Below are 19835 nucleotides of genomic sequence, written 5' to 3'. Positions count from 1 at the left end.
GGCAGACTCTACTCACATGGAATTCCTACTCACATCCTATTTTGATCAACACCTAAGGTTCTTAAGGTCTTTTCAAAATAATCATCATTTTACAAGAAAATGTGTTGCATGCGACCAACTAAAATTAATTTTTAGGTTTATTTAGGGTTAATTTGATCCATGCCAGTGCAAATATGCCATTCCATATAAATGCCATTACAATTCGTTTATTTGTAACCGTGACATTGAAATTTACAAAATTAGAACCGTGCCACTGCCGTCACATTTTCCATCCATCTCCTCATCTGCACGTGGGACTCACACATCAGATTCATCTTCTTCCTCCTTACTCCCCTCTTCTTTCTTTCACATCTCTCTCCACCACTTATCCACCTCCCCACCAATCCATCCTGTCCTCTCCTCTCATCTCACCAGACGCAGCGAGTATGGAGGTTGGTGCGAGAGCAGCTGTGAGGAGGTCAGCGCGAAGGGCGGGAGTGATTTTTCTTTATGTTATAAAAATATATTCTTAATTCTATATTTTTTTATGTAGTGACCAAAGTGCATATAATTTTTAGAATTTACTAAAAAAAATTAAAGGCATATTCAGTTGTAGCCAAAATAAACAAGCTAAAATTTTGGCAAGTTGGCAATATTGTCAAAATTTTGGCAAGATTTCTTATGTATTTACCAAAGTTTGACAACAAACTAAGCGTAGACATATTTTTAGCAACTATGCTAAAAAATAGTATGATTGAAAATGACACTAATCTCAATAGCCCCTAAATAGGTAAAAAAAAAATCGCCATTCGCACCCACGTGCCGACGCGAGGAACCGGTGTAACAGGATTGAATTTGTTCGGAGTTCTAATATCCCGTAACACTCGGAGCCGGGCGTACGTCTGGATCCCTGACTTATCTGAATCTGATTGTGAAGCATGCTTTTGAGTTGAGTACAAACAGAAGATGGAAGAACATAGCATCCACAATTGCTGGCCTGAAATAGTCTGTTAAACTCTGAGCTGTCTCTGTGGTTACAGCTCTGACACTTAATATTCATATTCATATTCATTTACTGCCTTAGATTTTCATTTACTGTAATAGTCTGTTAAATCACTTCGTATTCATTTACTGCCTTAGATTTTCTAGTGAAACATGGCTCACTTCATAATTCAAAACCATGCCAAAAGGTCCTAAAGAGTGTATAGAACTCTTCCCCGCAAAAAAAAAAAAAAAGAGTGTATAGAACTCTTAATAACATACCATACCAGATGATTAGCACACCACAGTACTACTCAAATCCTGGCAATGCATGATATTAAATAGTTAGTGAGGTGCCATGGGCGCAAAGAGCATTGTATTAACCACAACAGTAAGAATCCAACCACCATCACCCACTCTTCATTTTTCTCAATTCTGTATGGGAGCACCCAGAATTCCATCAGTTCTATAAACAGTCGCACAAGTCATTCAACTGATCACTAATAATTACACTGCCTATTAGCTTTGGTGCTCCGACCATCAGCACTCTGACTTCCAACTAAGCTAGTATGCGCTATGCAGTGAGGCCCTTGAAGCCATGACAGTTACCAAAAAATCTGGAAAGAATAAACCCATCTCACCTTTGGACGTGTGCTTGTAACCCAGGTGCAAAAATGTTCGCTCTGGAAGCGTTAACTGCTGAAGTTCGTGAAGAGCCCCTCTGTGCAAAATGAGAAAAGCTCATCGCTTCAAACATGGGAAGTGAAATCTCGCGCTTCATTGCTGCTATTGCTTGCATGAGTTGTTGCCTGATGCAGATTCCTCTATGATCTGATTCATATGTTTGCGGAACTTCTCAGCCTGGGGACCAGGTCTTACAATGTTGACATTGCTCCATTGGGAGCATGGATCATTGAACCACCTTTTTCTGCCTGTGCACCAGGCACCAGGAACAGGTCTGTGACGCCAACGGTGGAGTACTCTTTCATCAATCTTGTCCAGCAGCGGTTCATTCTCCCGAAACTTTCTAGCAAAAGGCACTCCGCTCTCCACTATCTCATCATAATGTGTCGTGTTCAGAAAATGCGGTTCCATCTGGGGTGGATCATCCCATTCCATATACCGCATGTCGCTGTTAACTGTGGAGTTACGGAAGTCTGAGTTGCATACAACTGAGTGGAAATACCCTTCCTGAGGTAGCATTACGTTTGTGAAGTACATGAGAAGAGTTCGAGGGAGATTCTCCCAACCAAATATGCAATACTCTATAAACCGTCGATTTAGAATGACCCACGGAGAACCTGTATGTGAGGAAACCCATGAGTCACAGAACTAGTTGATCAAACGAAGGAAAATGAAGTGAAAGGAGTCAGAAAATGCCTGTGAAGAATTTGAAACCATCAGGAGTATCACGTTTCTCTGTGGCTTGGAAGAACTGATTTCTTCCTGCCAAGTATATTCCAGCATCTACTATGATTGGTTGCACTCTCTGAGTCCTGTAACAGTATTACCCACAGCATGTTGGTGAAACTAATACTTGCGCAGATAAATTATTTATAAGTTCAGATATAACATACTCTTTCCATCCAATATCACTAGTGTGATCGATGAAGTTGAGATGCCTTGGCACTGAGGAGAAGACATGAATCAAGTCTGTAGCAAGGGACAACATAAAAAAACATAAATATCTGAAAAGCAAGGATTTCAGGCTGTATCAATCACCATAAACATGAAATATCAGTCAGGAAAATAAATATGTACATGCAGCAAACATCAACTAGAATGTAAATATCACATGCGAAACTAAACAACTGATAGGTTGACAATATATAGAAGCGGTTCAAGCCAAGTCGAGAACGTAACTGATTTTCTTAAAAAAAAAAATCAACAAAGTAGGTTTTCTCAAGGAGATAAAAAAATGACAGGCAGCACAAGATCTGGGGACTACATATTGCGATATGGAACTAGTAGTTTAGACATACTCCACTTAGTAAGGAAAAATACGAGATATTCGTAGTAAGTGGTCAGATCTAGGAATGGGTAAATATATGTATTATACTATTAACTATACTACGAGAACATGGCACTGTTATGTGCCTGTCTTCCCATAGAGGAATTCCGAGTTCAGTAAAGGGTTAATTACATTGGTTTGCTTGCAGCCAAGAAAGGAAGAAAGAAAATCCCAAGCTTTTTCAATGATAAGCAGAGATTGATGAAGGAAGAGATGAAAGGGATTCAGCAAGAGGGACTCCTTGGTGTACGCAGGCATCAGCTGCTGCGCAGTTGGTTCTGATAGCACTGAGAATGTAAGTGGTGTAACTGTGGTTTTCACTGTCACTCTTTTCTGTTTCTAAGTTGGAACATGCCTTTGTTTCACACACTAGAGGTACAACAATAGTAATGTGCTGTGCAGTCATCTGTCACCGTGTTGCATCAAACTTCATTTTCTTCTTTATATGCAAAATTGTGCATGGTATTTGTGTGTTCTCAAAACTAATGTATTAACATGTGATCATTAGTACCGGAATTGTTTAAAAGGAGGACACCATAAAGCCTCTGAATAAAGTAAATTTAAGAATATGCCCATGACCACATTACATTGCACAATCTAAGAACAGGTATATAATATTGCTAGAGGACAATAACACCGTGTGGCTCCTACGTGCAATGCAGATTAATACATTTGACAATTTGAGGAGGGGAAATCAAGGGAGGATGACTTTGGAAACAAAGAAGAAAGATAAGGTTTCTACACTCCCACTGACTTGTGTACTTTACACCAACTAGACTGTAATGCATGCACCCTGTATCATGGTAATTATTTGCATATGCGAAGCAACTGAAAAATAGATGAGACAGCAAGGATGCAAAGATAACAGTATCAGAGCCTCAAATGGTATATTCAAGATAAACCTACACAAGACTACAGTGCATTCTCACAGTGATACATAATGTTAACTTCCAATTGATCTATCCCTTCCCCACCTTCTCACTCTCTTGTAGCGCCCATTCATTCAGTTGTTTGTAACAAGCCACACAATAAAATAAAACAGAATGCCGAAACCAACTTTGTCTAATCTTAATGGTATAAAAGTGAGGACTTAAAAATTAAGATCTTGGTATACAGATAGTGGTTATTCAGATGTAAGATGATCGCATGAATGCTGTGCAATTTCCATAACATAAAACAATTCCCCAACTTTCTATCAGTAATTTGGTCCTGGTTTATCAATATGCCAGGTTGTAATGAGTTGTGTCAGAAAAAACAATCAAGACAAAAATGAGCGGTCATATGAGTATCACAAACAATCACAGATAGAGTCGCATAGCTCAAGACTGACAGTAATGGCCATGGTTCATGTGTCATGATTGAGTTGAGGAACTTCACTATGAAAAGAGAAAATAATAAGTCATTGAGTGGTTGAGTTAGATGACACCTAGAAACTGAAAACATGCCAATTGAGTATTGTGGTATTAGATTTCCACCTAGGACAGCTTTTGGTACAAGTGTCCAAAAGAAGTACTCCAAACAAAGAGGTTCTTCCAAATTGTCCAAACCTAACAGCACCACCAAGCTGCTTCCTAGTGCATTGGTCCTTTCAAGGTATATTATTATGCATATAAGTGTACAATGTGACGAGAAACATTAACTACCACTTAAGCCAAGTTCACCTCATATATTGTGTAAAGGAAAACAATTATTTTTTCCTAGCTCCAGCAACTCCTATAGTACTAAACTAGCAAAGATGCTCCTATTGCTAATTTTCATCGATGACATCATTGATCCCAAATTCAGAGAAAAGAAAAGCTTCCGATCGAAATGCAATTCTGGGGTAGCTGTAACGACCAAAAGTAAAAGCGTGGGATTAGTACTAGATCCGGGCAAGGCCGTGCAGAAACCAGCATGTTCCGAAGCAAATCATGCTAATCGGAGGCACGAATTGTGAACCTTACCGTCCTGGGTGACAAGGGGGTAGTCGGCGGCGTTGAGCGTGACGAACCAGTCCCATTCGGAATCCAGGCGCAGCAGCGCGGCCGCGGCGCGGAGCGTGGCCGCGAGTCCCGAGGATCCCATCGGTGTGCCAGCGGTGGGGCGGCCAACGACATCGACATTCCCGAAGGCGCGCACGGCGGGCGCGGCGCGCGACACGGCGGCGGCCAGCTCGACGCGCTCGGACTCGGGCGCATCGGCCGAGAGGTGGAGCAGGTAGCGGTTCCTGGGATGGTAGACCGCGAGCAGCAGCCGCAGCAGCTTCCTCCCCTCCCCTCTCCCCCCCGACAGCACGTACGCGAAGGACGGCGGCGCGGCTGCCCCGCGGCGGACGTAGGAGGGCGGCGGGAGGCGCGCGAAGAGCGAGGAGGAGGCGGAGAAGCCCGAGAGCGCGGAGAGGAAGAGCAGCAGCGAGACGAAGGAGACCGACACGAGCGGGAGGAGCCACTTGTCGGCGGCTCCCATGGCTGGGATGTCAGAGGCGGAGGAGGAGGAGGTCACGGCCGCAGCATCCGGACGGCGGCGGCGGCTGCGGGCGGCGCTAGGACTCCGGCGCGGTGGTGGGTGGGATTAGGGTTTGGCGAGATCGCATCGGGGAGATCGGAGTAGGAGCTCGTCGCGTCGCGTACGTTTCTCTCTCACGCTTCGCAGACACGCACACACAGAAGAAGAGATGAAAGGAGGAGACGGAGGAGGAGGAGGGAAGCGAGCGTTGTGAGGGGCGCTGTCGCTTTCTACACCCGGAACACGTCGTACCCCGCGCCCGCCTAGACCCTTCTGTTCTACCATCACTGACATGTGGGGCATACTCTCCTCCTGGCCCACCGGTCAGTGGGCTCTTTCTGGCTGGGTGTACGGGGTATGGGGTGAGTCGACGTGTGGGTCCCTCGGCTCAGAGTAACGGGGGCGGAAGGTGCGTTGTCGGACGGGGCCAACGGCGCTTGCCTCGCATGGGGCCCTTGCTCACGTGGCAGGGTGTCGTGGTGGGTCCCACCTGGCAGTGGCGCTGATGCTTCCAGAGAGTGGTCAGCTTGGTGAGGAGAAAGGCGATTTCGCTCGCTGTCATTAGTTTTCGTTTTTTTCAAGATAAAGGACGAAATCCGGACTTTACTTCTCATTAGTCGTTTTCTCTTGTTGATTAAGTTAAACTATTTCGTGACTTAGGAGTAAGTAAGTATCTACCACGTACTACAATCTACCAGCTCTGCTTTGTAGTACTTTGTACTGCCTCTGTGTGAAAAGTGACGTGGCACCCACAGATTGGCTCTGCCTCCACAGATACTGATCTTGATACTAAAAAGTTCAGATTATGCTTGGCTGGCTAGGAAGTTTGGAAAGCCTATCTATCATGGTCTCGATGGGTATTGTTTACTTGTAGTATCTCAATTTGATCTCCATGGTGGTCACCCTCCCTGGTCCCTAATTAACCAACTTGGAGTAAACAAATTTGATCACCCAAACAAACTGTTACTGAAGCTAGCTTACCACTACCAAGCTGAAGTATAGTAGTTAATCCAGCCAAGAAGACCAGGACGAACTACAATTAAGCTTCCACTGTCTGAAAGCCAAAATGTCAGAAATCTCGTCGGTCCTCTCCTTAAATCACGTTATAAGAATTGCAATCAATTCTGCTAATAACTCGGACGATCCAAAAATGGGAAGATTGCTAACAGCCGTGAGCTGTCTGTACTACAGTAGCACTTTGAGTTTAGGCACTAGTCACGGGTCACTCTCATTTTCAGCAGATGTGTATCTGAAATCAGCAGCATCTCTGAAGCTCCTGAGTTGGATGTCAGGTGGCACAACCTGGCTGGTTCTCACTTGAGAGTCGTTTTTAACCTCGCTGTAGCAAACAGTTTGGAGTTTTCTGTGCAGCTAGTAGCATTTTAATTTTTTACTAACCGTTCAAAAAATACAACTCTTTTTTTTTTTTGCTATATAGCAAAAGTTGTTATACTATCTCCATCCTTTAATATATGACATTGGTCGTCATATACTGTAAAAGAACAGAGAGAGTATTTTGGGACCAAGATAATACACTCCATTCATGAAAAGGTCAAAATTGGATCGGCCAGAATGAATTTTCAGCGATGTAAATCAGTAATAAATCCAGCCATCCAAGTAAGTAACTAGCTGCATATGCTGTTGCAGCTTGAGTCTTCAGTTTGTTAGTTCAGCTAGTTTTCCTTGAGACAGATGCTGAGTCTGCTGAGATGCACATGTGATGTGCGTACGGCATCAATTGCTGCGTGCACTCACTTGTCGTCAGTTTACACATACGTTCAGCATGAGTGCAGCTACATCAAGATTCCCTCAGCATTTATGAATTCGTGACGGAGTTTTTGAATTGGAGGAAAAAAATGGACCAAATTTGCAGTTCCAATCCGCTCCAAGATTTGTTTTGGGTGATTATTACTATTATTATTTACAAATAAGCCCTCAGCTAATACTCCGCGCCTCTGCGGAGTAAGGTACGTAAAAGGTGTAGCCATGGGCCTGTAGGCTATAGCCCACTGCAACAGAAGGCCAGCACAATTGGGTGTTACTTACAGGTGGGCCCATCAGCCTACTACGCAAAAGGCCCATGACGAAGAAGGCCCAAGGCCCATTCGCATCGGTCGCGCAACAAACAAAGCAACTACCACCACACGAACTCCACGCTAAACCCCCTCCTCGTCTTCCTCCTCTTCACTCCTCGTCGCACGCGACGTGAACCTTCCAGAAGCTTCTAGAACAGTCGTCGGGCCTCTCTCCGCTCGTCCCCCGCGCGCGCGCGAGATGGAGGTCAGGGGTCTGGGCCAGCTCCTGGCCGCGCTCGCCGCGGCGCTGTTCGTCCGCGCCGTCGCCGGCCCGGGCCCGGCGCTCCTCCCTCCGGCCGACGACGAGGACTCCGACGCCGACCCGGAGGCCGGCGGGGAAGGAGGCGGCGTGCCTCCGGTGACGATAAGGTGGGCCCGCATCACCTGCGCCCTCAAGAACAAGCGCGGCGACGTGGTGAGCCGCTCTGCCTCGAATCATCCATTCCGTTCCCTCTCGCCGGAGGAGTCGCATTGGTCGGCGGCGCTGCGCGCACGGAAAGAAAAAAAAAATCATCTGCTTAGGATTAGCCAGGAGAGCCGCGTGCTGTCTGAGAGACTGACACTGGGCCTTACCTGTCGATGTGGCACTGACTCATCACATTTTAGATGAACAGGTTGCTGAAATTTGTTTCGCACTTCCGCTGTTGGCTAACGGGCTAAGTAATTGCGTGGCATTCTGCAGTCTGTATGTAGAATTGTATATTAATTTGCGTCGAACAAGTAATTTGCGAAATTTGTTTCTGGGTGATTGTTGTAATGGTTATAACGTGCTGCATGCCAGGCGAGGTTTTTGCTGTCAAATGCGTCTGGGGAGGCGAAATCGGGGAGGCTGCTTGCGCTCATGGGGCCATCAGGGTCCGGTAAAACGACTCTGCTCAATGTGCTTGCTGGTCAGCTCACAGCATCACCTTCTTTGCACCTTTCTGGGTTTCTGTACATCAATGGCCGACCTATCTCAGAAGGTGGCTATAAGTAAGCTTAAGCTATGCTTCTTCAGTTGGCTTTCACAATTTTTTAGTCAGGTTTACAGAGAAGAGCTATACTCATTGCTTTTCCTTGTGTAGAATTGCTTACGTGAGGCAAGAGGACCTTTTCTTCTCACAGCTTACTGTTCGTGAAACGCTCTCGCTTGCTGCTGAACTTCAGCTTCGCCACACGTTGACTCCTGAGAGGAAGGAAAGCTATGTTAATGACCTTTTGTTTCGTCTTGGGCTGGTAAGTTATCCATGATGGTATATGGTCTGCTTTCTAAAGAAAAAGTTATCCATGATGGTTAAAATGTTTGAAGAAATTGAACCAATTGGTTTTAGTGCACTACATCAAATGTTGGATACGAACTTGTAGTTTCTAGCACTGGTGGAGAAAATCTGTCAAATTACACATGAAAAGCATTGTTATTTTGGTGCTCAGATAGATGACAAGTATGCTAAGTTTTTCAATTGATGGGCAGAACCTACATAATATCTATCGCTGTCTGTTCAAGTATTTCCCTTTTTATTTTGTATCACCAGGTATTTATTCTTTTTATTATAACTGGTTGTAGGTTAACTGTGCTGACTCAATTGTGGGTGATGCAAAAGTACGTGGAATAAGTGGGGGTGAAAAGAAGCGTCTCTCCCTTGCGTGTGAACTGATTGCTAGCCCTTCTATCATCTTTGCAGACGAACCAACTACTGGTACTTTTACCTGACTGTAGTGTTTATTTAACCCTTCCTTGGTTGAATAAGCATTCTCATCTCCTCTTAATGTTTTCGTTAGGAAATACATGACTAGTTGCAAGCAAATGTTCTGATCACTTCTTCAAATCTACTGTTTCTTTGTAAATTTGTGCCATGCTTCTTTTTTTTATTGGAACCAGCACGAGAATGTGCTTTTTCATTAAATATAGCAGGAGAAAAATACAGCCCCTAAGGGCAAAGAAAAAGAAAATTTGTAGCCATGCTGGATTCAAGTGAAAATAGATTGCCAATACTGCGATAGTTGCATTAAAATGGCTTCAATAGATACACCACATTTTTCTCATGCCACAAGAATTGCTTTAAGATGATGCATGTTTCTTGTACTAAGACTGCTACTCTAATGGTTAACACATGACATATCATAATCTTGGTGGCATCTTTAATCAAGCACCATGGTATTGGGACTTGCCTTATTAGATTTGTCATTGAATGCTGCAAACAAAATATATTCTTGATATGATATACAAGCTACATCCCTTCTGGACAAAGTGTTGCACATTTACTTTATCTGAAGTGTTGAGCTTCCATGATTAGAGATAGCGCATTCATTGGTCCTTTGATGTGACAAAAGTGCAAAACATAAGTGAGATTGCATAAACTTTGTTCACATATGTGCCATCCTTTTAGGTCTTGATGCATTCCAGGCAGAGAAGGTCATGGAAACTCTTAGACAGCTTGCAGAAGATGGACACACGGTGATATGTTCTATACATCAGCCAAGAGGTTCAGTTTATGGCAAATTTGATGATATTGTACTACTGTCAGAGGGAGAAGTTATATACATAGGGCCAGCAAAAGAGGAACCGTTATTGTACTTTGCATCATTGGGGTTGGTATTCGCTCACCTTTTCCTTTACTTGGCATTTCCTGTTGTTTTCGATGTGTGCATTGTACTGATTTTATTTAGACTGTAATACTCTACTACCTTGGTGCATAACATGATAGTGGTCATATTTGTCCTTGTTAGTGGCACTATCCAAAATTCCAGTGTACGGTATGCTAGAATTTTACTCAGAATTTTAATTAGGCATGCAGATTCTGGCTTGTGTACTTGTTCACACCATAATGGAGATTATCTTGCTTTTATAAGTTCTTTTATCTATTATCAGATGTGTTGGTTTCTATATTCTATGTATACTGTCAATATGCTATGCTGCTTGTTTTTCTGCCTGCTATTATTGCTTATCAATAACTTGAGTTTGATTACTTCATATTTTTCAGGTATCATTGTCCAGATCATGTGAACCCTGCTGAGTTCTTGGCTGATCTCATTTCTGTTGATTATAGTTCTGCTGAAAGTGTGCAGTCATCACGGAAAAGGATTGAAAACCTCATTGAAGAATTTTCTAATAAAGTTGCAATTACTGAAAGCAACAGTTCGCTGACAAATCCAGAAGGCTCTGAATTTTCTCTCAAACTTATTCAGAAGTCCACCACCAAGCATAGACGTGGGTGGTGGAGACAATTCCGTTTGCTGTTTAAGAGAGCATGGATGCAGGTTTTATTAAAATTCATTTAATTCTCAGTTGCAGCTTCCTCTTTTAATCTGCTTCCTGCTGCTTCTTTAAATCAAGTTGATATGTTTATTTATTATTTGCTGTGGAAGTTATCAGATACTCATGAGGCTTCCTTTCAAAAAAATCGTTTTTCTTACATATTCTTTTAGCCTGAGTAAACTATATACGTAATGTAATGAATTTAGGAGGTTTAGATCGAACATGTTACTATATTTGAGTTTGGATCCATGATTTAGTTTTTGCCAAATCTGTGCCTCAAAAAGGTGTAATACGCAACTGCCCATGAAACATACTTGTAAACAAAAAAGAAACACTTTGCTAATGGAACTATGAGGATTTGGATTGTGGTTGATTGTAAACAAAAAGGAAACACTTTGCTAATGGAACTATAAGGATTTGGATTGTGGTTGAGGTTATCTGACTAATGTTCAAGCCTTTTATAGTTTGCCTGGGTACCCATTAATAATCTGAGCGCAGTTGCTTAGATGGGGTTTAGCTAAAGATTTACTGCCACGCTGTTGTGTCTGATATTGGAATAGGACCTTCTGTGTTTTAGGCTTTCCGTGATGGACCAACAAACAAAGTGAGAGCAAGAATGTCCGTTGCTTCAGCAATCATATTTGGATCTGTGTTCTGGCGAATGGGGAAAACTCAGACTTCCATACAAGACAGGATGGGACTTCTTCAGGTAGAATATGTTGGATTTTTTATGACTCGTTGAGTTGAATTTGCTAGGTTGCACATGCTTCAGATTTTGGACTTACATTCATTCTCTTCCTAATATTGACTTTGGTACAAGCTTTTTCATTGTGTCTGAGCATTTTTCTGATTTTGATCTGTCCCTTTTTCAATTTATGAGTTAAGGTAACTGCTATAAACACAGCAATGGCTGCACTGACAAAGACAGTAGGAGTTTTCCCGAAAGAGCGGGCTATAGTTGACAGAGAACGGGCCAAAGGTTCCTATGCACTAGGACCATACCTTTCTTCTAAGTTGTTGGCTGAAATTCCTATTGGGGCTGCATTCCCATTGATATTTGGATCCATTCTTTATCCAATGTCTAAACTTCATCCTACATTTTCTAGGTAAGTATTATCCTCCCTCTAATTTAGAAATGAATCTGAGGTACTTTATTACATGCCACGCAGAAATAGTAGAATATCGATAGTTCGATACTATGTTGTTTATGCTCCATCAAACAACATTCCATGCTACACTTTCAGATTTGCCAAGTTCTGTGGCATCGTGACTGTTGAATCATTTGCTGCATCAGCCATGGGCCTTACTGTTGGAGCTATGGCTCCTACAACAGAAGCCGCCATGGCCCTTGGACCATCCCTTATGACAGTTTTCATTGTATTTGGAGGATACTATGTTAACCCTGATAATACCCCCGTCATTTTTCGCTGGATCCCAAAAGTATCCCTAATTAGATGGTAACCCTCTTCCTTATATCATATTTTGGCTCCTAAGCTAGGTGGGACCGTGGGATAGTTAATGACCCTATATTTCAACTTTGTTTGCCATTGATTTCAGGGCCTTCCAAGGGCTTTGCATTAATGAGTTCAAAGGTTTGCAATTTGAGCAACAGCATTCCTATGACATTCAAACTGGTGAACAGGTACGGTTGTTCATGTGGACCTGCAAAAGGCAGTTTTACATTTTTACTGTTACAAAAATGCAGACACACACTTGGTTAAGTGCCAGTGAGATATTGCTCGACCTAAGTTAATGTTTGAATGATAATGCACTTAAACAGAAAATTGGCCCAGACACTATTCATGTGTTATCATCACGTTCAATTAAAAATCTGAATTGAAAATTTTCCTTGAATTGTAACTGGGGCCTGGGTAAAAAGGTGAACCTTTGGCATATCTTTCTTCTATGGAGGGGAAGTGATCTGCTTTTGACACATTACTTCTATGGCAGGCCCTGGAGAGGTTTTCATTAGGAGGAATCCGCATTGCAGACACGCTTGTGGCACAGGGTAGAATTCTGATGTTCTGGTACTGGTTAACCTACCTTCTTCTGAAGAAAAACAGGCCAAAGTATCAGCAGCTTCTACCACCATCTGAGGAAGATCAAAATAAGCAGCAAGTTAAGGAAGTGAAATGAAGTGCTGCCAGCAAAGGTAAAAGAGACATTAGCATTAACCACGTTTCACACAATGGTCCTAATCTCCTGAAATATTTTTTGTCAGGATGTACTGCAATTAGAAAACGTAACTGTTGTATCATATTGAGCATTAGTTGTATGGCCCTTTTTGTAGTTAATATTCTTTTTGTAGCATCTGAATGGGAAATTATGGCCTAAATAATTTTGGGGGTAGCAAGCATTCCTTCATTCTATAGTCTTGTATCTATAGAAGACTTATCCCCATTCCCAGAATGACTGTCTTGTTATCAAGCACATCGTTTTTAGTTGCCCAGAAATGCATTGTGATCAAGTTGTTGTACCCACTTAGATTAACAATGCTAGAAGCCGAGAACTCTGAAGCCTTTATAAGATCTAATTGCTACAGATATGGTGTTTGGGAAGTAGTTTAGTTGACAGTAGCATAAATCAGGAATCATGACCCATGTTGTAAACTTCAAGATCCATGCATCTTGTGTTTCTTGTGACCTCTAGGCACTCAATTCTGCAATTGCTTCAAGTCTTGAACCCTTGAGCCCATTTGAGTAGCTTTGCTGATGATGCCATATACTAATATCTCCTTGACCATGTGCCAACTGATGGCAGCTAGGGATCTGCACGAGCATTCAGGCTATGTGATAAACAACTTAGCCAATAGTATGATAGTACTATAATTTCTCCTCTTTGCCAATTGCTAACTGTTTTCTTTTTTTTTTCTTATCAGAGAGAAGCTGCACCTTCTTCACAGCATCTCGGCATGAGAATGAGAGGATCACTAAATCATGCGGCAATAAAATAATTAGCCGCCCAAGCCCATCACTTTGAAGCAGTACATCAACTCAACTGAATGATTAATTTCCTCTTTTCTTTTTTGTCAAGCAAGTACTCGTAGTAATAGTATTCAACTCAATAATGGGAGATGGCCGGTGTTGGTTGGAAGCGACGAGTCGCTGCATTCGATGTGATTACTTCTAAACTATTTATTGTTCCATGATTCCTTCCCTGAATAAATCACCGGCCAAAATGTGCCATGTGGACTAGTACTTCCTGGTTGGGCACACGTGTCTCCACGTGGTTGGTCCAGACGATGACTAAATCAGTTTTAATCTTCACGCGTTTGCTTACTCCTATATATATATGTACCCATTTGAACTAGATTTCTCATCAGCTCAGAGATTGTTCATTTGTTCCATTGCTTCTTCTCTTGATCACTTGCTACTTCACTACTGCGATTTGCCAACAATTTTTTTGGTTTTTGGATGGCCATGTCGTCGTCGATGTCATTGCTTACGTCGCCGGCCGAGCTCGGCCGGCGCGGGCCGGCGTTGAAGGCGAGGAGGTCGTCGCCGGCGGCGTGCTGCGCCTTCCGGCGAGACCAGTACAGCGGCGGGGCGCTGGTGGACTCGAGCATGGCGGTGCTCCGGCGGAGGATGAGGGAGGCGAGGATGGCGGAGAACAACTACGAGGCGCCGGCGGGGTGGTCGGCGTGGGAGAAGCGGTACTACCCGGCGTACGTCTCCGACGTGTCCGCCGCCGTCGGCGCGCTGCAGCTGCTGCTCATGGGCACCCGCCCCAGCGTCGCCATCGCCGCCGCCGCGCTGCTGTTCGCCGGCGTGCCGGTCTCCGCCGTCGCCGCCGTGCACCACCTGGCGCAGCTGGCGGCGGAGTCCGCCCTGCTCCTGCAGCACCACGTCGTTCCTTGACCGGATCATCATCTCTACCTTGCAGCTAAAATGTTGCCTGAAACTGATTTCCAACTTGTAAACAAGAGTGTGTTAGAAAGGAATTAACCCTGCATTATTATCGCAGTGTTAAATGTAGATAGAATGATATGCTATACACAGCTGATCTTGTGTAGTTGATCTTAAATTTAATTTGTTGGTGATTTTATAAGATAATGAAAGTTTTATTAAACTCAATCAATTATATCGGGATGATATATATATGTCTATAGAACAATCTCAGCCTCTATATAACTAAAATATACACGGCTAAATACATACACTCACAAACCAAGGTGAAAAAAATTACAGGAAATATTAAGGTACCATCAATCCTGATTTTGTCGGTGATTTATCTTCAAGGGTGTTTGTTCTTATTACTTTCTTTGTACACTAAATGACGGTTTGGATTAAAGTTAAATATCAAAATATGTCTATATCCGATGCGTCCAGTGGATACAGTTGTCCGAGATGGAGAGTCTGCTTGGTAGAGCTCCAACTCCTAAATTATGCTCCAGGAGTTGGGTTTAGAGTGGAGTTGTAAAGCATCCTAAACCCAGCTCCACCTCTCTAGTTCATTTTGTGAGAGTGCTCCACCCAGCTCCGCTCCCATTTCCAGTGGAGCTGAAATTAATTGTTTGGCTAGGCTCCAGCTCCAGGAGAGGTGGAGTTGGAGCTGGAGCTGTGCCAAACAGGCCCGGAATCTAGCTTGAACACTGATAAAACATAAGCGGAGATAAATATATTCCAAATGACGAATTATATGATTTCTTAAAGCAACTTTTTAATATATATACTCCCTCCGTTTCACAATGTAAGTCATTCTAGCATTTCCCACATTCATATTGATGTTAATGAATCTAGAAATATATATCTACCTAGATTCATTAATATCAATATGAATGTAGGAAATTTTAGAATGACTTACATTATGAAGGAAGTATATTTTTTAAAAACATGTTTTTAGTAGTTCGAGAAAAGTGCGTACGAAAAACGAATAAGTTTTCCTCTATTTAAGCCATTGAAGAACGCGGCCTTCAGTAAACAAAGGAGATTTGTAATACAAGAGCCATGAGAGGGAAATGTCCTCCTATATGAAGTACTATTCAAAGATCACAAGTGCCAACGCATGAAGTAGATCAGACACTCACTATGTGGGAAAATGTACAATAATATTGATAATTGATTATGGAAGGAGAGATGGTGTCAGAAAAAATAATGTAGAAAGTCAAACAAATGTGCTAAATAAAATGTGCAATTTGACCTCACTCAAAGGAATCTTCAGGAAATTATATCCAATAATCGATATGGATTTATAATACGTATATATATTCGTCTCTGAAGGAACCAGCAAATAATCAGGAGCTTGATCTTCAGAGATGACCTTGCTGCTGATTAATTTCAATGGACCTTGCCCAACAAATACTAGGATTATATTTATATAACGCAGTATGGTCAAAGCTAAAACTAATAAACCGGCATGGAAATTATACAACCATTTGTGCGTCAGGCAGTATGTCACATGAAACATATCTTGTTGTATGATTAATTAAACAAACAAAACACAAATAGTAGGATCCACCTGCATATTAATTAGCTAGCTAGCCTAGCTAGCCGATCGATCTAATCAATTATATCCAGGAGAAAATTAAAGCCCTTGAAAAAACGACATTGGCTAGCTGCCAACATTGAAGAGATATCTTGCTGCGTTGAGGACTGGAGCTACGTTTCGTTCAATGCATCTTGGATCGATGACGGCGACATCCACAACTCCAGTAAAAAGAATGAAAAGATGACAGAGCTAGCTAATGCCAATATTATTATTATTATATATTGTACCAGAAGAAATATATCTTCCAAAATCCTTTTATCTCCTTGCAAAAAGAAAATTCCTCTTAGCTAGAAGAATTTTACAACTTTCTTTTTTTTGGAAAAAGATCATTTTTACAACGATTTTCGATCAATCAATCACGAAATGATGAGAAGCTTTCGTTTTCTTTCGCTTAATTTGTTTTGTTTCAGACGAGGGATTAAGCTATCGTCCAACCAATTAATTAATTTGCTGTTCCCCCGTTTCCCTGCTACTTACATGATACACTACGACTAAGCCAGTACTAACATTTGGTGAGAAATTAAGTGCATATAAGAATTAATTAATTGACGAAATGCGCGTTGCATACGCTTTTACGCGTCTTGCACATGCGTGCGAACGACATTTACGTACGTAGTAAACGATCACCGTCGTTTAATTATGAGCAAGCAAAAATTCTTATTATGAATAGGTAACTCAGCTCCGACGAACGGCGACACCGGCTGATTAGCTATATACTTTCCCCGTTTCACAACGTAAGTCATTCAAGCATTTCCCACATTAACATTAAGATTCATTAACATTAATATTAATATGGAAAATGTAAGAATGACTTACGTTGTGAAACGGATGGAGTAACAAGTGCGCATGGGTTAGCTTGATAATCTGGTCGTCACATACTCTGCTGCTCTTTTCTGCTTCATGGACAAATATATATATAAATGTGCACATTTTCAGAATTTCTAAATGGTGGGAATTTTTTTAAACTAAACTTTCCACATATAAACTTCTTTAAAATTTTGTTTTAAATATGTATATTTTTTAACTTTATAATAAGTTAATTTATTCATTAGTACTCTATTTGTCCCATAATATAAAAGATTTTGGGTGGATGTACAAAAGAAGTAGCTAAAATATTATGAAGTACTTTCTCTTTCCAAAAAATAAGTTTATTTTTTTACTCACCCCACACATACCGATATAAAATTAAAAGGACTAGAATACCCTTACTTTATCAAATCCGAGTAATACAATTATTCCTCACTTACCTATTTTTGATGTAATTATTTCATATTTTCATAAACCCTAATGCAATGATTACTAAAAAATAAACTTATTTTAAGATAAATAGGAGAAGCAAAAATAAATTTATTATAAGACGAAGAAAGTACCATAAATCATTTAGTTATTCAGTCCTTCCAGCACAAAATAAATGGTCATAATGCAGTTATGCTAGGCTGCTTCTTGCTTATGCTAGTACTCCCTCCGTCTCTAAATGTTTGACGCCGTTGACTATTTTAAACATGTTTGATCGTTCATCTTATTCAAAAAAATTAAGTAATTATTAATTCTTTTCCTATCATTTGATTTATTGTTGAATATACTTTTATGTATATATATAGTTTTACATATTTCGTAAAAGTTTTTGAATAAGATGAATGATCAAATATATTTAAAAAAGTAAACGGTGTCAAACATTTAAGGACGGAGGGAGTATAATCTATAATTTGTGCATATATGCTGGAAGAAAAGTAGTGCAAGCAAAGCAAAGATAGCTAGCTGCATGCTGCAGGGAGCAGAAAACCAGGGAGTTAAGGAAACGCGTTTCGTGTGGAGCCAATCGCCGGCCGCTTGCTTAATTACAACTTGACCCACTATTGATGAACAGCACTGGCTAGGATATTCACACAATGATGCATGATAGGATCAGTACAAGCAAGCAACAGCATGATATGGTACAGCAATTTCCAACGAATTTCGATCCACTCGATCTCTCAACGCGTATATATATCGGCCGACCGGCGTCACATCGATCTATCGTCCAAATCCAACCGTGTCGCACTTAATTTCCTATATCCGCCTACGTTAATCCGCAATATAAAATAATGATTAAACATGTTTTAGGCTCATTTGGAAGAAAAGAACTGTTTAGTTTTTCCTGAAGCATTTGAATCCTAGAAATAAAATTCATATGAAGTTATCTGGAATAAAGAGCATGTCCTTAAAAGTTTTCTATGAACATCCTAAGGAATAAAGCATTCCATTACAATTTTAGACTAAAACAAACATGAGAAAGTCCAACTCATGGTTTTCTCTTCCTGTACATGTCTACAATTTCTTTTTTTTTTGCGTGTGTGTAATCCAAACGACTGTTTTGAAGTACTCTTGTGCAGTTGTGCTTCTAATTTATGTAGGAATTTATAAGGCATGTGACCCGTGTTCTTTATATTTTTGTGCTTTCAAATTCGTGTGTTTCAAAGGACTGATGCGTTTGAGACGAGGGGAAATAAATTGTTTACAGCAACTTTTTTAGAGATTATTTTTACCAAAAGCGTACTTCCTCCGGGTTGATAATACTTGTCGTTTCGCTAAGGGCACGGTCTCCAAAAAAACTACTTTAACCATTATTTTTTATTATAATATGTACAAAAGTGTTAATAAATATATGATTTTATTAAAGTACCTTTTAAGACTAATCTATACATATAGTAACCATATTTGAAAGACAAATATTTTAAAAATAATTATAATCAAATATTCTAAAGTTTGACTTCACTCTTATCTAAAACGACAAGTATTATCAGCCCAGAGGGAATATCATTTAACAGCTTGAAACGAACATAGCCACGTCGACGTGTTTCAAATTCCTATGCTTGAAAGCACTTTCCTGTAAAACCTTTTTTTTAATAAAAAAATACGTTGTTTAGAAATTTGAAAAGCGTACGCGCGGAAAATAAGAGGTACAAGTTATAAAAAGGGATAAAAGAACACACATTTAGGCTCTGTTCGTAATTCCCAACTCCTTCCGCCTCGTTTTTCGTACACACGCTTCCCAAACTGCTGAACAGTGTGTTTTCTTAAAAAATTTATATATGGAAGTTGCTTAAAAAAATCATATCGATCTATTTTTTTAAAAAAAAATAGCTAATACCTAATTAGTCACGTGCTAATGGACCGCTCCGTTTTCCGTGCGCAGGAGATTTAAGTTTTAATTAGTGTTCCCAACCCATTCCAGCTAACACAGCCTAATGTCTCCAAGAGTCCATGTCGACATTCTAAATGTTGAATAGGCCGAAAGAAAGGGGTCGAGGGAGGAAACAATTAAGAACAGAAGAATTATAATAATTTTTAGGACATGATATGATGGAGCTTGTAGTTAAATTTAATTCATTTCTAGAACAGGTCTCCTTTCTGTTAAGACAACTAATGTTATCTTGACCAAAACTATCCTGGATGCCACAATGTCTGAACTTTTGCAGAAAAAAAATGATAGGTAATCACACGGAATCGGCCATTGGAACGTTCTTGCCACGCGTTTTTTTATTTTTTTTAAAATTTTTTTGCCAACAACGACGCACTATATATATAAACCCAAGCAACCAGC

General features: G+C 41.0%; 3 protein-coding genes across 3 annotated transcripts; 2 read left to right on the top strand and 1 right to left on the bottom strand.

The window, feature by feature from the left end:
- Positions 1 to 814: 814 nt before the first annotated feature.
- LOC127759890 (beta-glucuronosyltransferase GlcAT14A-like) lies at positions 815 to 5636 on the bottom strand. The gene is made up of 4 exons (XM_052284107.1): positions 4915 to 5636; positions 2538 to 2613; positions 2341 to 2456; positions 815 to 2261 (listed from the first exon to the last, which is right to left on the bottom strand). The coding sequence occupies exons 1-4, from the start codon at positions 5414 to 5416 to the stop codon at positions 1747 to 1749; spliced, it is 1209 nt and encodes a 402-aa protein (XP_052140067.1). The 5' UTR covers positions 5417 to 5636; the 3' UTR covers positions 815 to 1746.
- Positions 5637 to 7624: 1988 nt separating this feature from the next.
- Positions 7625 to 13959, top strand: LOC127784801 (ABC transporter G family member 7). Its single transcript, XM_052312185.1, has 12 exons — positions 7625 to 7945; positions 8312 to 8502; positions 8595 to 8745; positions 9074 to 9206; positions 9897 to 10098; positions 10491 to 10767; positions 11343 to 11474; positions 11651 to 11871; positions 12010 to 12222; positions 12323 to 12407; positions 12716 to 12917; positions 13644 to 13959. Exons 1-11 carry the CDS (start codon positions 7730 to 7732, stop codon positions 12899 to 12901), a joined length of 2007 nt encoding a protein of 668 aa, XP_052168145.1. The 5' UTR covers positions 7625 to 7729; the 3' UTR covers positions 12902 to 12917; positions 13644 to 13959.
- A 219-nt stretch (positions 13960 to 14178) lies between these two features.
- Positions 14179 to 14842, top strand: LOC127784809 (uncharacterized). The gene has a single exon (XM_052312199.1). The coding sequence runs from the start codon at positions 14179 to 14181 to the stop codon at positions 14620 to 14622; it is 444 nt and encodes a 147-aa protein (XP_052168159.1). The 3' UTR covers positions 14623 to 14842.
- Positions 14843 to 19835: the final 4993 nt, after the last annotated feature.

Source organism: Oryza glaberrima, chromosome 1 (genome assembly GCF_000147395.1).
Source record: "Oryza glaberrima chromosome 1, OglaRS2, whole genome shotgun sequence".
Classification (NCBI taxonomy): Eukaryota; Viridiplantae; Streptophyta; class Magnoliopsida; order Poales; family Poaceae; genus Oryza; species Oryza glaberrima.
This window is presented reverse-complemented; position numbering and strand designations above follow the sequence as displayed.

Coding starts and splice junctions, on each gene's coding strand:
- LOC127784801 (XM_052312185.1), top strand. CDS start 7,730: ATGGAGGTCAGGGGTCTGGGCCAGCTCCTGGCCGCGCTCGCCGCGGCG. Junction 7,946..8,311: donor AGAACAAGCGCGGCGACGTG/GTGAGCCGCTCT, acceptor GCTGCATGCCAG/GCGAGGTTTTTGCTGTCAAA. Junction 8,503..8,594: donor ATCTCAGAAGGTGGCTATAA/GTAAGCTTAAGC, acceptor TTCCTTGTGTAG/AATTGCTTACGTGAGGCAAG.
- LOC127784809 (XM_052312199.1), top strand. CDS start 14,179: ATGGCCATGTCGTCGTCGATGTCATTGCTTACGTCGCCGGCCGAGCTC.
- LOC127759890 (XM_052284107.1), bottom strand. CDS start 5,416: ATGGGAGCCGCCGACAAGTGGCTCCTCCCGCTCGTGTCGGTCTCCTTC. Junction 2,614..4,914: donor CCCCCTTGTCACCCAGGACG/GTAAGGTTCACA, acceptor CCCTTGCTACAG/ACTTGATTCATGTCTTCTCC. Junction 2,262..2,340: donor TGGTTTCAAATTCTTCACAG/GCATTTTCTGAC, acceptor CCTCACATACAG/GTTCTCCGTGGGTCATTCTA.